The 16,759-nt window shown below is 36.0% G+C and overlaps 1 protein-coding gene across 1 annotated transcript in view; it reads right to left on the bottom strand.

Annotated features, from left to right (window-relative positions):
- Window positions 1-6,002: 6,002 nt before the first annotated feature.
- Window positions 6,003-16,759, bottom strand: part of LOC131159818 (proteasome subunit beta type-2-A) — a 35,394-nt gene continuing 24,637 nt past the window's right edge. Inside the window, exon 4 of the mRNA XM_058114990.1 lies at window positions 6,003-6,742. Coding sequence (XP_057970973.1) covers window positions 6,410-6,742 — 333 coding nt within the window. The 3' untranslated portion in view covers window positions 6,003-6,409. The remainder of the gene's footprint in view (window positions 6,743-16,759) is intronic.

The following is a 16,759-nucleotide window of genomic DNA, read 5'->3' as shown; positions in this document are numbered from 1 at the left end:
ATTGGTAGTATAAATGTCATCTGCATGGCTGATGCAGATTTTTGTATTGCATGCTAGTAGTGAATCTAGGATTCTCGCATGCCCTTCTCTCTCTCTCTCTCTCTCTCTCTCTCTCTCTCTCTCTCTCTCTCCTCTCTCTCTCTCTCTCTCTCTCTCTCTCTATATATATATATATATATATATATTGTTAGAATGTCAAGCTTGATTAGTTGGAAAATCCAGGCCGTCTGTTTCGTTGGAGAGATCCAATGGCTGTAGCTTTTTTTTTTTTTTTTTAAAGGAGAGCAGTGATGTAATTTACCTCTCTTTGTATTGTAAATAATAAAAACAGCAGGGGCGGGGGTTTGAATTGGGCTGGAAACTTCAGAACAGGGGGTCTTCTGAATTTTCTGTTTGCAGCTTACTAGAGAGAATAGCACCGCACGCTGGAGAGAGCCGTCAACCGCGTGGGAGAGAAGAGGGGTTTCTTCTTGCTTGGTCTTCAGGTTTACAGCAGCGCAGAAGAGAGGTTTTCTTCTTCACCAGCCGCGAGATCCCTTCCCCGCCGAGAGAGAGCACCTACAGTTGAGAGAGATCCTTCACCTGTGCACGGGAGAGAAAGAGACGACAGAAGGGAGGTCGGCGGTGGGGATCTCCAGCGGAGGTTCACGCACTGGTAAGGCAAGGTAAAAACACAGATTTAGTTTCTTGGGAGGGATTTCTTGTAAGGAAATCAGGGAGGAATATAAGGAGAAACCTAGGGTTCTTCGTAGGTGCGAAGAGGGGGTTTCTTGGATTATTCTTGGGCTGATTTTCAGAGGAGATTGGTAAGACAAGAAAGGGTAAATCTGTGTGTACTTGTATTTATTTCCGCCGATTTAATATAATGTCTCTGGAGGTGAGTTTTTGCCATGGATGTAGGCCAATTTTTGGGTCGAACCACGTAAATGTGTTCTTGTGGATTGTGATCGTGTGATTGGCATGTTTATGTGTTACTGAATATTATTTGGTGAACATATATTTTTCTTGATCAGGCTTAGCACACAGACGCGTCAAAATAAACAGGTTTAAGTTTAGGTGTAATTGTGGTTGATGCTTGGACAAATTCAGATTATTATCGTGGCTTGCTTATAATTGATTGAGGTTTGAAAATTGGAATTAGCAATCAGCTGGTTATACACACAACATATATATATATATATATATATATATAACAATTTCCAAAAAAAAATTATATATATATATATATATATATGAACTCCTTTTCAGGTCAATTTTTTTTTGGAAATTGTTCAAATTACAGTCAGCATGCTATCGAAATTTTGTTAAACTTTTCTAAAAAATGAAATCAGAAATGATTTTGCCAAAATTATTTTTGGAAGAATGAGTGAAAATCCTTTATAGAATGTTGCATGCTTGAAATGAAATAATTGCTTGTTTAATTCTATTCATATATATATATATATATATATATATATATATATATATATATATGTTGAATTGTAACTTGATGGGAGATACTGGAACTGTACTGCTTGTACTGTTAAGACTTGATTTATCTTTTCTATAATTTCATATATGCATAGAAAAACCCTAGTTTGTGTACTATTGCTGCTGACTTAGCTAAACCTAGGAAGAATTTTTGTGACTTGCAGGTTTAGGAAATGTTCTATTTACAGAAGGCATGCTGCCAAAAACTTGTTAAATTCCAATGTTTTCTTAACCTCCTCCCAAATAAATCTTCTAAACACTAGCCTACAAGTAATACAGGAGCCTCCCAACTCCTTAACTGAAGATCTAACAACATTAAACTCCCAACTTAAGTTAGGGAAACGAAAATCAAAACTTCTATAATTTTGGAAAATCAAATCCTATAGACTTTCATGCATATCGTTGTCTTTATTTTTGATTCATTAGGTTGTCTTGAGCACACTGAGCATCTATATGATGCAAAAATCTTCTGAATTACATGCTTTTGTAACTTGCAGGTTTGGGAAATGTTCTATTTATAGACGGCATGCTATCGAAAATTTGTTAAATTTCTCCCAAAATAATCAAAGTCATATACCATAAAACTATAGTCTGATATAGATTGTTTGTGGGATGCATAAACACATTACATTATTTAATGTTGATTATATGAAGATCTTGTACACTCATAAAATTCATTAATTACTGGTTGGATTATTGTGAACTGTTTGTGTAAACACCCAGGTTTCAAACATATCTCTATGGAAAATGTCATATTTACAGGGGAAACATTGACAAAATTTCTCAAAACTGATAAAACTTAGCAATTTAAAATAGTTTCATTTTTTTTTAACTTTGTCCGAATATCCGGTTATTTTCCTATCAAATCATTGATACTTATAGTAAGCATATGGTCAAAAATCATATACTATTTTTTTTTTTTTTTTATAATTCTTAATTTGTAGGATTTGCGGTTATCATACCATCAACACCATCCCATGCACTACAGAAGGATGCAACTTTTGATCTTTTTTGTTTTTGTTTTTGTTTTTGTTTTTTTTCTTTTTTTTTCTTTTTTCTTTTTTTTTTTTGTTATCTGAACATATAAGATTCATGTATAAAACATTCAGAATTTGTATAATATATTTGATTTTTAATTAGAATTTTTAATAATTTATGAATCTTTTTAATAATTATGGTTTAATGTTATCTATACAAAAATGTAATTACAAATTTTTACAAGAATTAATGATTTAAAAAAATATTAATTTCAAATTAATCAGTGATGGTTTCTATATATATTAGTGAAGGATCAAAACCGTCACTAATACTCTATTATTAATGATGAATATTAATCCTTCACTAAAGGCCATTAGTGACAGTTTTTTATCCTTCACTAAAGCCCAACTATTAGTGACGAATTAGAATCCTTCACTAAAGGCAAATAAGTATTAGTCACGGTTTTGATCCTTCAATAATACTACACTATTAGTGACGAATTTAAAACCGTCACTAATACTATACTATTAGTAACGAATTATGATCATTCACTAAATGCTTACACGTATTAGTGACGGTTTTGATCATTTACTAATACTTTACTATTAGTGACAGTTTCAAGATTTGTCACTAATAGTAGAATATTAGTGACAATTTTGATCCTTTATTAATACTAAATTATTAGTGACGGTTACCCTACTATTAGTGACGAATTTGTGCCGATCCAATATAGAATTTATAGTCACGGTATTGGGGTTTTAGTGACGGTTATAATTCGTCACTAATACGACATTATTAGTGACGGTTTCAATATTTGTCACTAATAATTAGTACTAACAGCAGATATAGCAACAAATTTATAACCGTCACTAATACTCATAAATTTGTCAATAATAGTTTTGATCCTTCACTAATAACCTTATTTTTTGTAGTGAAAGAAAGAACCACCTACATGCTATAATTGCTAAAATCGAATTGTCCAAAACTTAAGAAAGGTTCCAAAAAGAAAAAGAAGAAGGCAATGAAAGCCACTACTTGGGACAATATGAGTACAAGTAGTTTTGATAACGAATCAAGTGACCAAGAGGTTGCTTATACTTGCTATATGACTTGGGATGATGAGGAAAGCTCCTCATCCAAATCAATTAATGATTCTTGCAGTGAGTCATCTAATGATTCCGATGATGAAAGTATGCCTTCTTATGAAAAGCTTCAAAATGAATTATTCAAGGTTCATAAGATCTTAGTTAATGTGACTAAACGATACACATCATTGAGAAACAAGAATGAAGGTGTAATGAAAGAATTAGAATCTTTAAAACTTATTGAAAGAGAAAAAGATTCAAAAATCAATAAATTAGAAAACAAGAATGAAGAGGTGATAAAAGAACTAGAAGACCTAAGATCTCAAAATCATAAGAAAGACATATATATTCATGAATTAGAAAGTAAAATCAGCAAGGTGTCTCAAAACCAAGAAAAGGTGCAAGAAAAGGATAAAAATACTCGAGACATAGAAATCAGTGATCTTAAAGGAAAATTTGAAGATCAAGCAAAAATAATTTACAATTTCACAAGAGGAAAAGAAAACTTTGATTGAATTATAGGTGCACAAAAAATGTCTTTAAATAAAGAGGACATAGGATTCAATGGAATTGAAAATAAAAAGAAAAGAACCTCAATATGGAGTACTTTACGAAAGCATCCAAAAACTATGCTAACACCTTTTCTTATGCCTATACTCACACTATATGCCACCTATGTTAAAAGAATGGACATATAAAATTTGAATGTCCATTAAAGAGGAAAGATGTTAAAATTAAACAAGTTTGAAAAGTAAAAGAAACATCTCTTGTTAAATCATCCGTACCCAAGAAAGTATGGGTACCAAGATGAAAGACTAGTTCATAAATAAATGACTCCATGGATTAAGTCATTTCCCTTTAAAAATTATGAAAGTCACTTAATTCATTTTTCAACAAATGGACTAGTTGAAATAGAAAATCTTAAAGATGAATTTAAGAGCTTATTGATAACTGTAACATTGAAACAAATACAAACAAAAATGGCATTGTTGGACAAAATCATAGGATGATTTGTACAAGGCTTAACTTTCTAAGGTTTGGAAAGCAATATTCTTATAAAATCAAAAGAAAGAAAATTTGAAGAAAAATTGAGCATATTAGATGAGTATTTTGATTAAGAGAAGATATTTAAGAACAAAAAATATTTAAGAAACATGAGAAACAATTTGAACAAAATACAATGCAATAATATGTTCCATGCTTATATGACATTCTGATATACATATGTGATGAGATACTAATATGAACTATATGGTGATATACATACTCCTATGCTGACATATATGATATCTATATTTTGCCAAAGAAATGATATTGACTTGATGTATATGAATGATCTTAAGGATCACTATACATTGCAAATTTGAGCATAAAATTATTGAACATGGTTACAAAGCATGAATCTTGGTATGATGTGATATTAGTATTGGTATCTATGAGTATGATAATCGATACTGTATCTTTGAGCATGTAATGATATTGATATGATATTGATATAAGAGTTGCTTTCATATAATCCGCGTGATTGTGTTTTCTATATATTTCACTGTTGGTTGTTGCATTGTGTGATTCAGGTTTCCATTACACATTCATTTGCACAAAACACATTTAATTTGGGATTTACTATTCCTGGAATTGAGGATTTCCATAATACACTGACTCTAGTTTGTGAGGGGATGGAAGTGAGATAAACTCTTTTCGTGTGTGAGAAGAGATGGTGAATTTTAATTTGAAAAATTCGTGCTCAAGAAATACCAATACCAACAGTATCTAATTACTTTAGATGAAGAAATGAACCAAATTCAGGATACCCTGTAAGTGGATGCACTCAGATTGATGCCAATAACTAATTTCTGTCCACCCTCCATGCAATGAATTGTAGATTTGCACATTTTTATGAAATATACATATTCAAATGAAGGGGAAGAAGAAGAATTATTACATTTAAACCCCTTTTGCTTAGAAAAATCAGCCCTCGAAACACAAGCTAATCCACCCTTTCAGACTAATGAAACAATACATCTGAACCCATTTTGCTTAGAGAAATCAGCCCCATAGCTCATTAAGGAAACGGAATCGGGTAGAGGACAGGGAAGAAGGTCGCTTACTTTAAGTTCCCTTCAAAACAAAGCTCAATTTGGGTTGCAAAATCCGATGTTCTATTAGAGCGTGGCCATAAAAAATATATATATACGTCAAGAGCTTATGCATACTAGCAATTTCCCTGTTGATTGATATTCCAACCGTGGGTCAATCAATGATTGCCCTATCCATTTGCATCACATGTCGCCCAATGTTTTGTTGAAAAAAACAATAATAAAATTGAGACATGCGACTGAATTTCTGGACCTCTAAAGTTCAAATTTTGAATCACATGGATCATAATTCTGTGCTCAACAAAAAGCAACAGGCATTAAAACATAGATTAATTGATTTTAGGTGTGCAAATCCTAAAAACAGTCTTCATTATACCAGCTGAAAGTCAAAGTTTTCCCATTAAATAATATGATCAGATATTCTGAGTCTAATAATTGCAATCATCCATTCAATAACAAGTCTATGCAAACGGTAGAAGCCTAACCACTCAATATAGGGATGAACGTCATCTAAAAGGCAGATAATGGATTTGCAGCAAAACGAAATTTAAGTGAAAATAAATGAAGAGATAGAAGACTTGAGCATTCTACCATATCATCTGACGAGCACAAACAGCCCAACTCTACACCAAAATCAACAAATCCATAGAGATGCAGATGTAGGCTTCTCCATATCTAGTATCCTGCAAGTTAGTGAATGCAAAAGTTCGAGCATTAACAAGGGTGACTCATCAACAAAGTGTGCTATCTTTCAGAGAAAAGCAATGGGCATGAAATTTCTCAGGCTGTGGAGGCACCAGTATCCTTGATGGATTCACGCCAGGCATATTCCCTTGCACCATCCTTGTCAACAATCTTGATCACAAAATTTGGAGGAGCCACAACCAGCCTTGACCGAATCTCAAGTATGCACTTATCCACCAAATCAATTGCTTCTTCCAAAGACATTCCGCTGTGGTAGTGTCTGTCCATCATTGAGAGGGAGAAATAGGACCCATAACCAAATGCTCCCTTCTCAATCTTGTGAAGTGTGGCAATGTAGTCAATGTAGTACATACATGGGCCTGTCTCCTTGTCATAGCCTGCCAGAAGGATGTTGACGGTGTATGGATTCTGAAAAACAATAAATGGTTGAGCCAATTCTGACATACAACTAACAAAATAGCAGATGCATGTTCAAATAACGAAGCATATTCACTGTTTCAAATTGCATAAATCAGGTGCTTGGTATTATGAAAAATAATCTATTGACATCTGCAGAGATGGGAATTATTTTCTTGAACATTCGTAAGTCACTTCTGATAGGTATGAACCAAAATCTACTCACAAAAAAATGATAGAAAAAGAAAAGAGGAGATGTTTCAAGGATACAACAACAACAACAACAACAAGCCTTTAATCCCACTAGATGGGGTCGGCTATGTGAATCCTTTTCCACCAATTCACCCGATCGAGAGTGTTTTCCTCTATTAGATTAAAAGCAAATCACTCTTCACTACCTCATTCAAGTTATTTTAGGCCTACTCCTACCCCTTTTCATGCCAAAAATAATAATTAACTCACTCCTCATAGGTGCTCTACTAGGTTTGTGTTTCAATTGCCCAAACCATCTAAAATGCCCCTCCCTTATCTTGTCTTTAGTCGGTGCTAAACCTAAATTAGTGTGTATATAATCGTTTCTTATTTTATCTTTTAATATTGTACCACTCATCCACCTTAACATTCGCATGTTAGCAACTTTTACTTTTTGTGCATATTGTTTCTTAGTTGCGAAGGGGAGGCTAGGCTCAACAGTAAAGTTGTCATTGTGTGACCTGGAGGTCATGAGTTCGAGGCGTGGAAACAGCCTCTTGCAAAAATACAAGGTAAGACTGCATATTATAAACTCATCGTGATCTGCCCCTTCCCCAAACACCGCATATCCAGGAGGTTTGTGCACCAGGCTGTCCTCTCTTCTTTTTTTCTCGTTTCTTAGTTGTCCAACATTCAGAACCATTAAGCATAACCGGCCTTATAGCCGTATTATAAAACTTTCGTTTTAATTTTAAAAATATTCTACGATCACAAAACACACCTAACGCACTCTTCTATTTTACCCAACCTATTTTAATTCTATATATTACATCTTCTTCAATTTCCCCTTCTGCTTGCATAAAAGATCCAAGATATCTAAATGTATTAGTGCTACTAATTTTTTATTATCAAGTTTAATCTTCTCTTCAATAGTACTCCTTATATTACTGAAATTACATTTCATATATTCTATCTTATTCCTACTTGTCCTAAAATCTTTAGACTCTAATGTGATTCTCCAAAGTACTACCTAAGATTCCACTCCGTTCCTACCATCATCAATCAACACAACATCATCTGCACCAAGGGATTTCCTTTTGGATATTCCTAGTAAGCTCATCAATCACTAAAGTAAAACGATAAGGACTCAAAGTAGAACCTTGATGTAAACCTATTGCGATTAGAAAATCACTAATGTTTCAAGGATGCATAACCATAAGAAATAAACTATACATTCCCTCAGGATTTAGCAGCAATTAATACCAAGACTTTACACTGCAGGTCCATGAAAGGTGTATAAAAAGAATATTCAATACTTCGCAAGGTATTTCTAGCAAAAGTAGGAATTCCAAACTAATAAAAATGTAACCTTTCACAAATCTAGTGCCATTATCATGGTTTTGGTCCCACCTTAAGGTAAAGAAGTTCTACTAGTCTACTATCAGGAGTCCAACCACAGTGAAATGGAGGTTTCATAATTAAACTCTATCCAATCCTCCCCCATCCATACATTTAGCATACTTGATGCAAGGAATACAGTTTATATTGGCAAAGCTAGCAACCAGAACTTTAAACATTTGAAGGAAAAGATAGGCAGGAATTCAGACTGGCTCCAATGATTTCACCAAGGCATGGAGGTTTGATAAATCAAACAGCTTATACAATCGCTTAAATTAGTAGAAATTGAGTACTTGAACAAAAATCATGATGTGGGATTCTGCACCATCATACAAGGATTAGGACATTGTAGACACTATTTAATTGGAAATATTTTTTTTTTTATAACAAAAGAAGATATCATTATTGGAAAGAGAATTTACAAGAGGAGAATGAGAAATCTCCCGAGACAAACAAAGACTCCAATACTAAACATAAACATCAAACATAAGAAATGTCCAAGAAAAAATTGAGTCAACGTATTCCTCCAATCTCTTGCAGCTCCTGAAAACTTGCCTCTCTAAAAAATACATACCCAACACACAGCAAAGAGGCCAATTTTTTTTTTTTTTCCAAACTAACATCTGATTTATATTTTTTCCAAAGAAAATATCCTAGAATTACATTCCACCCATAGACCCCATAATACTAAGAAAAAGCCACACTTCCATAAAGTTGTTCTGTCCTTTCTTCTGCCAAAACCTGTGAAGGATATAACCAAAACGTCTTCCACCAGGGAGGATAAACCCAGCCATTTTCAATTGGAAATATTCAATTTTCATATCCTTTCTTACGAACAAGCATTCATTTTCATTCATTAAACAAGCTAACTGCAAACATGCAAAGAGCACAATTACGAGAATTAAGTTTAATGTGATACATGCCCTACAGCTTAGGTAATTTAGTTGGTAGGCTAGACCCTCTACTGAAGCTTTAATATCTTTTTCACTTGTTTCCCCTTGTGTGTAGTTGAACCACAAACACAGAGGCACACAATAGAAAAGGAGTTGATTCTTCAAAAAGAAAACAAAAAAATATTGTTGATTGTCCAGTGAGGATGATAGATATAGTTAATCAGAAGCAGATAAAAACTGATTTTTGGTCATAACAGTCATCTATATGGGTGGGTGACAATCTGAGTAAAAACGTTTCAACACATATTTGAAAATAGAGAATTATTTTGTGCAAGAAAAGATGAAGATAACAGTTGAAGTAGGCCATGGCAAAGAAATATGACTCAAATCATGTAACACTGTTGCATGTTCTTGCCAAGATAAGAACGTGCAACAATGATCTGTACATAATTGTCAATGCCACAAAAATATGGAAAATCTTTGTTTCCTATGTCTTTAGGTCACATATCTGCTAAATATGAGCAAATTTTGAACACCATACTCCATGTTTTTCAGCCTATCAAGTATCAACACCAAAACAGCCGGACAAACTGACATGGTTCTACATTGCTTGTCAGGTAATCACATGACAACATTGAACCAGATATGCTCCCCACCCCCCCCCCCCCCCCCCCCCCCTCCCCCACGCGCGCTTATAAGCTCAACAATACTAGTTCAATGTATGGGACCAATTATCCAATACCCTTAAAAGGCTTGGACTAGGATTGAGGAAGAAGAAAAAAGAGCTTGCTTATTGACAAGGACATAGCAGTGAGAAGAATGATACGTGATGCCAATGGGCAGAGAAAGTTATCAGAGTTTGATAAGGGCGGCAAGGTCATCGTGCACAAACTAATGATACTTCCAGAAGTTCTGGAAATTTTGTTTTCCAATAGAAGTATAATTATATTAAATGGAGCCTAAAACAGCTGCCACACTGCCCATTGTAGATTCCTCATTCCAGTCCACATTTTTTAACTCAAAATCATTTTGGTTATTATTTTCAAGCCTGTGTAAGACTCAATTAACTTTAGGGCCCATATTCAAACTTACCCAATTTAAGCCCAATTACCCTTGGACCCATTATGATAAATCAATTTTTTTTAAAAAAAACATTTGCAATTTCTTCATCATACAAGGGTAGAGTTTGGGTCTAAAAAATAAGAGATTTGGGCAAAAATATGTTTTTCAAAATTGACAATAATCACCTAAAAGGATGAAGTCACACAAATATCTGTTCTGATCGCCACTGCAGCACTCAGTTTGGCACTGTGCAATGCATAGATATGCTCCAATCAAATGCATTGACTGGCATCCACTCTTTCCATACATCAATAGTCTCTGGGTCCCAACGCTGTCCTACATCAATTTTCCTAAGGAAGCCTTCCCCTCTGGTATCTCACAAGATCTTACCGTGTTGGTATGATCCTCCACAAACACAAACCATGGACATTTGCCTTCATCACCAACCATACACAAAGGCCTCAGCAGTACAGCTATCTTAAAGACTAACTTCTCTTTTTCATGACAGAACAGCAATGGATTGAACACCTCGACTTCATGACTGGATTCCCTTCTCTTCTTGTCACATTTCACTTATAGGGTGAAATTCAGAATAACAAATGAGACAGGTTTGTTAACATTTTTCTAGTCTGTGAAAGGATCAGAAGTTTCAAGGAAAATCCCTTTGCTGACCCACACTTGTCGGCACGTGACTAGATTAATACTAGAAAAAGTCTTTGTTATATTAACCATGTTAATCCAGACAAGCTACCACAAAACCTGTTCAACCCAGTTCATTTCCAAGATGACGAAAGGGCCAAAAATACTCATTACCCCATACTGTTCCCGCATTTTTATAGCATATATCTCACGAACAGGCTGGCACTTTACTATGTGGAACAGACAGGCACCAATGGAGGCATTGATGACCTAGAGGTCCTGGTAGTTTATCCTGAAGAAGAGGAAGAAGACTACAAAGCCAAACACAAGCCATAATCCGACCCCTGACATGATCACATGGCCGTTTATCTTGAGCTTTTGCTTTATGTCTTTGTCAATGTGGACTTTTTTGCTTTATGTCTTTGTCAGTGTGCAAGTGTTTGCTTTATGTCTTTGTCGGTGTGTAAGCTTTTGCTTTATCCAATTGTGAGCTTTACTTTAGAAAAAGCAAAAGGTGTGGTGTATATTGTTTTGACTTTTGTAAAGGAGGTAAAGGAAAAAGAATATGCCAAGATGCCAAGTCATATTCCTTCTCTCCTCATCTATATAAGGATATGGTTAGGAAGTTGAGAGGCAGAACCAGTCGGAGCTTCTAAGTCCATTGTAAGAAGTTCTCTAGTCTCCTCCCTTATAATCTCTCTTTCTGGTAAAGAAATAACTCTCAATGTGTTTGTTCTAAAATACTTTCTCTTCTACTCTATCTTGTTCACGATCCTACACTGAGTGCCCAATTGGTATCAGAGCCATGGCAGCTTAGAGACTCCTTCGGAGCCTTTATCACTCCCTCCTTCAGAGCCTCTATCACTCCTGGAATGATAGATCTCTTTGTTCACCTATAGAGATTCTAGTTCTACACTACGTATGCTTTGTGGTTGCCACATTTATGTGGATCCTCCATACCAAAACAATAATGAACAAAGCACCGGACACTTTGGTTCTATCCTAATACCCTTGTCTTGTTGATAATCTATCAGGAAGAAAGTATTGATTCTGTATAATTGATTTTATTTTGTTGAAATTATTAGGGAGTAGACGTAAGGTGCCCTTGACCTGTTGAAGGCCGTGAAGAGGCTATGTTTGGTCAGGCTTAATCGGCTTCTTTGGTAGTGAAAACAAAAGAGGAACACTTAGACGGAATCATTGCTTCATTTCTTGATGATAGACGCAAGACATAGCTATTAGGACTAAATATGTCCATCATATATACACAAAGGTGAGCAAAAGGTCTATCATTCAAAGGTTGTGAGAAGGGGTTCTGAGTTTGTCATTTGAGTAACCATGTCTTCTAAAACCATGCTCAGTCGATCTTCATCCTCTAGTTCTTCCCCAAGATTTTCGTCTTCAACCTTATTCCCTTCTAATCATTATGATTCTATGTATGAAGTAGATTGCCAACCAGAAAATCCAAAAACCAACCTTGTTCCCCAAACCAAAAATCCCAAAATCACAAACCCATACTTTGTCTATGACAAGACCAAGTATCCTTTGAATCTCCTGAAAAAGTTCACAGCAAAGACTGCAATACCAAAGGGAGTAAAGGAGCTTATTGAAGCTTCAAACTTTGATTCTCACCAGCTTATGGCAATTAAAGCAGAACAATTTGTGACTCTGAAATTTCCTTATGACTTCCAACGAAAATATCTCAACCAAGGATATACTCATATACACATGGGGGCCTTCAAGCTCTATTTAACCTTTCACAGGAGGAAAGGTCTTCCAATCAGTTCCAGAATTGCTTTACTATATTCCAATTTCTGCAAGTATGAGCGTGCTTGCATCGCTACTATGCAAACAATATTAAATGCAAGAACAGTGAGCTTCACGATCTTTCCAAACTACTGCATACCTCTGACTAATCCAAGTATGAGAACAACTCTCAAGGTCCAAATTCAAATTGTTGGAGCTCCACAGATCTTTGACTCTTGTGTGGCCACTTTTTATCACCAGATGGTTTATAAACTACAAAATCATTCCTTTAACCTAGTTGCACCAAGAGAAAATCAAGATGCACTTATGGTTAACTATGATACCAATCTCATTCCTAGTCATATCCATATTCCCAGACAGATATCCAGAGAAGAGCTCATCAAACTCCTCCAAAAGCCTGGATAACCAAATATGAACAACTCCATCATATCCCCAAACCAATCATCCTTCATGATCCCATTTACAAAACCATGCCAAATGGAGATGTCCTTGTACACTTTCCAAAAACTCATGAATCCACAACTGATTCCCAACCAGTCTTCCCTACCATGATGATTCAACCTTACCACAAACCACCCATCCATCCAGAAGAGCAAAAGGCAAAAATCAAACTATCATCCCATAATGTCAACTTGGCAAATCCAAAAGCATTGGGATCTAATATCCCAATTCCTTATTTCCATGGCGCTCCTGTGTATCAGCCCTACATAAAGGACAGACATAAATGGTTCGATGTAGATTGCACATGCAATGACTGCCTAATAAACCCCATTTATGTTTCTGAAGATAATCAGAAAAGAAAAATGGGAAAAGAAAACAAAAGAAAGAGAATTCTCAACAGCGGCTCAAAGAAAGATATGAAGAATGAGATCCAACAGTAGGCTTGTTGGGGGAACCATCCGGGAAGTTCAACTACTATGTCAACTACAGAGCTAGATGGCCATATGGATATCCAAAAGAACAGCAAGGCGATGATAGTAGGTATCCCTACAAAGGTGATAATGTTCCTCAGATCAATATGATCAGGACCTCAAACTATGAAAATGATTTTCCACCATTGGAGTATAAAGACCCAAGACTCAAAACAAGACATTCGTGGAAGATTAGAGACCCTAGCATCATCAATCCAGATGGATCCTCTAAGCAAATTTCTGCAGCTGAAGCCACCCTCAACTGGCAATCTGAAATGCCCTTGCCCAGAACAAAATGCTCCAGCAAATTGTTGACAATCAAAGGGAATTGGCAAATAAAGTTGACAACGGATTTGACACCACAACCATTCTTATCGATAAGTGCCAAAGCCAGATCCAAAGATTCCATGAAGAACTCATGCAGATAATTCAGCACACTTCAACCCTCTCACTTGCTTTTAAGAAAAAAGAAGCAGAAATGCAACATATCATAGCTCAATTGAATTTTCTCAAGCAAAGTTAGCAACAACAACATAGACAGACCAGGATTGACCTGTTATTCCCACTTACCAGCTTGGCATTCAACTCTCCTCAACCAAAGTTCCAACCAATATCAATGCAAGACATAAAGCAAAAGATTCCACATTGACAAGAACATAAAGCAAAAGCTAAAGATAAACGACCATGTGATCATGTCAAGGGTCGGATAAGGGCTTGTGTTTGGCTCTGTAGTCTTCTTCCTTTTCTTCAGGATAAACTACCAGAACCTCCAGGTCATCAATGCCTCCATTGGTGCTAGTCTGTTCCATGTAGTAAAGTGCCAACCTGTTCATGAGATGTATGCAATAAAAATGCGAGAACAGTATGATGTAATGAGTATTTTTTGGCCCTTCCGTCATCTTGGAAATGAACTGGGTTGAATAGGTCTTGTGGTAACTTGTCTAGAATACCATGGTTAATATAACAAAGGCTTTTTCTAGTATTAATCCAGTCACGTTCCGACAAGTGTGGGTCAGCAAAGGGATTTTCCTTGAAATTTTTTATCCTTTCACAGATTGGAAAAATGTTAACAAACCTGTCCCATTTGTTATTCTGAATTTCACCCTATAAGTGGAATGTGACAAGAAGATAAGGGAATCCAGTCATGAAGTCGAAGTGTTCAACCCATTGTTGTTCTGTCATGAAAAAGAGAAGCCAATCTTTAAGATAGTTGTACTACTGAGGCCTTTGTGTATGGTTGGTGATGAAGGCAAATGTCCATGGTTTGTAGAGGATCATACCAACACGGTAAGATCTTGTGAGATACCAAAGGAGAAGGAAGGCTTCTTTAGGAAAATTGATGCAGGACAGCGTTGGGACCCAGAGACCGTTGATGTATGGAAAGAGTGAATGTCAGTCAATGCATTTGATTGGAGCATTAACAAGTCCATATTTAGAAAGTAGGATGGACTGCAGACTCTAGATCATTTTTTTGTTACTTTTTCCTATTGTATGACGAAGAAGGTCGTCTTGGACTTCATTTGGGAGAGTTTAGACAAGGCTAGAAAGAGATTGGTTGGATGAAGATGCCATAAGGGAAAGGACTTGAGGATTGAATGGTCTAAAGAGGAAGTCACTAAGAACATTGCGCTTTCCTTTGATGTGCTTTACCTCAAATTTATACTACGAGAACCAGTTTGCCCACCTAAGCAATTAGCCTTGTGGTAAGATTTTCTGCTTGAATTGGATCATCTTTGGAAAAGATGACATATCCATTTCAACTGTAAAAGTATGGCCGATTAGATGGAACTCAAACTTTTCAATTTGTCTTTTTACTACCAAAATCTCTTTGAAAGTTGAGTGATAATGTAATTCCGATTTTTTGAAGGCACCGCTCTTGTAACCACAAACATGTCTAGTCCCATTTTCTTTTCTTCTATTAAAGCTACACCCCAATAGTAGTCACTGGCATCAGACTGAAGGATTCTTTTTCCTTTATCAAGAATCTGGAGTGGTGACAGCTTCATAGCCATTGCTTTTAAAGCGTGAACTGCTGTGGTATGCTTAGATTCCCATGATGGTGCATCCTTCTTTTTCAAAAGCTAGTGCAGAGGTATTGTGTATGTTGCCAGCGCATCAAAGAGACCCAAAAAGACAAAAGATGCTACATCTACAATCAAAAGGGGCATTATGCAAAAGATTGCCCAAAGAAGCAAAAACGAGTAAGACTTGTTCAGATGTTGCACAAGAACACAGACTGGGACTCTAACGACGACATTGAATCGGTATTCTCTCGATGATGATGATCAAAATAATGAGTCAATACTCGCATTCCAACAGATTTATAAGACAGATGGATCAACTGATATTTCAGACGATGAAGATGACAAGCTCGAAAGTTTCCAGATCTATGAATGCTCCAACATTCGACCCATCAAATATGATGATTGTCCCAACATAACAAAGGAGGATGAAATCCTCAACCTTTGTTCCATCCAAGAGACAATGGCAACTGAGTTCAAAAGAGAAAACCATATTACTCCAGCAGCTTCAGTGTGGGTACTGAAAAGTACTCAAAGCCTATCAAGGTCATTGCTCTTTTTGATACAGGGTCGGCATGCAGCTTCTTGGATCCCAACTTCCTACCCAAAGACAAATGGAAATCGTGTTCCCAAGGTTTCAAAACTGCCAATGGAGGAAATTTTGGCGTTCAGAGACGAAGTGTTCCAATCTACATCAGACTCTATCTTGGTCACTTAATTAAAGCCACATTTTATGGATTCAATTTGCTTGGCAAAGAATTGTTTATTGGATTTCGATATTATCCAACACATGGGCAAGATCCAGTGGACCGAACAAGGACTCAAGTTTCGAAACTATCTGCTCCAGTGGACAAGGACTCCAATGGTTTTTCATATCACTTAAACAATGGAAGAAATCAAGGCCTAGCTCATCCAATTTAACAGTGCAGAAAATCACAGTGAATTCCTGAAGAAATGCCCAAAGCCATTATGGAAACGCCCAGAATTCTTTGTCAACCTTCTTTTCAAGAAAAATGAAGATATTAACCCATCAAAGGCAAGTCACAGAGGAATGAGATCATTATGCATTGGCCCAAGCCGAACTGGCACAATTACATGATGAAGGGCTAATTGAGCCCACCAAATCACAATGGGCTTGCGAAGCCT

This window comes from Malania oleifera, chromosome 7 (assembly GCF_029873635.1).
Source record: "Malania oleifera isolate guangnan ecotype guangnan chromosome 7, ASM2987363v1, whole genome shotgun sequence".
In the NCBI taxonomy this organism is placed as follows: domain Eukaryota; kingdom Viridiplantae; phylum Streptophyta; class Magnoliopsida; order Santalales; family Ximeniaceae; genus Malania; species Malania oleifera.
This window is presented reverse-complemented; position numbering and strand designations above follow the sequence as displayed.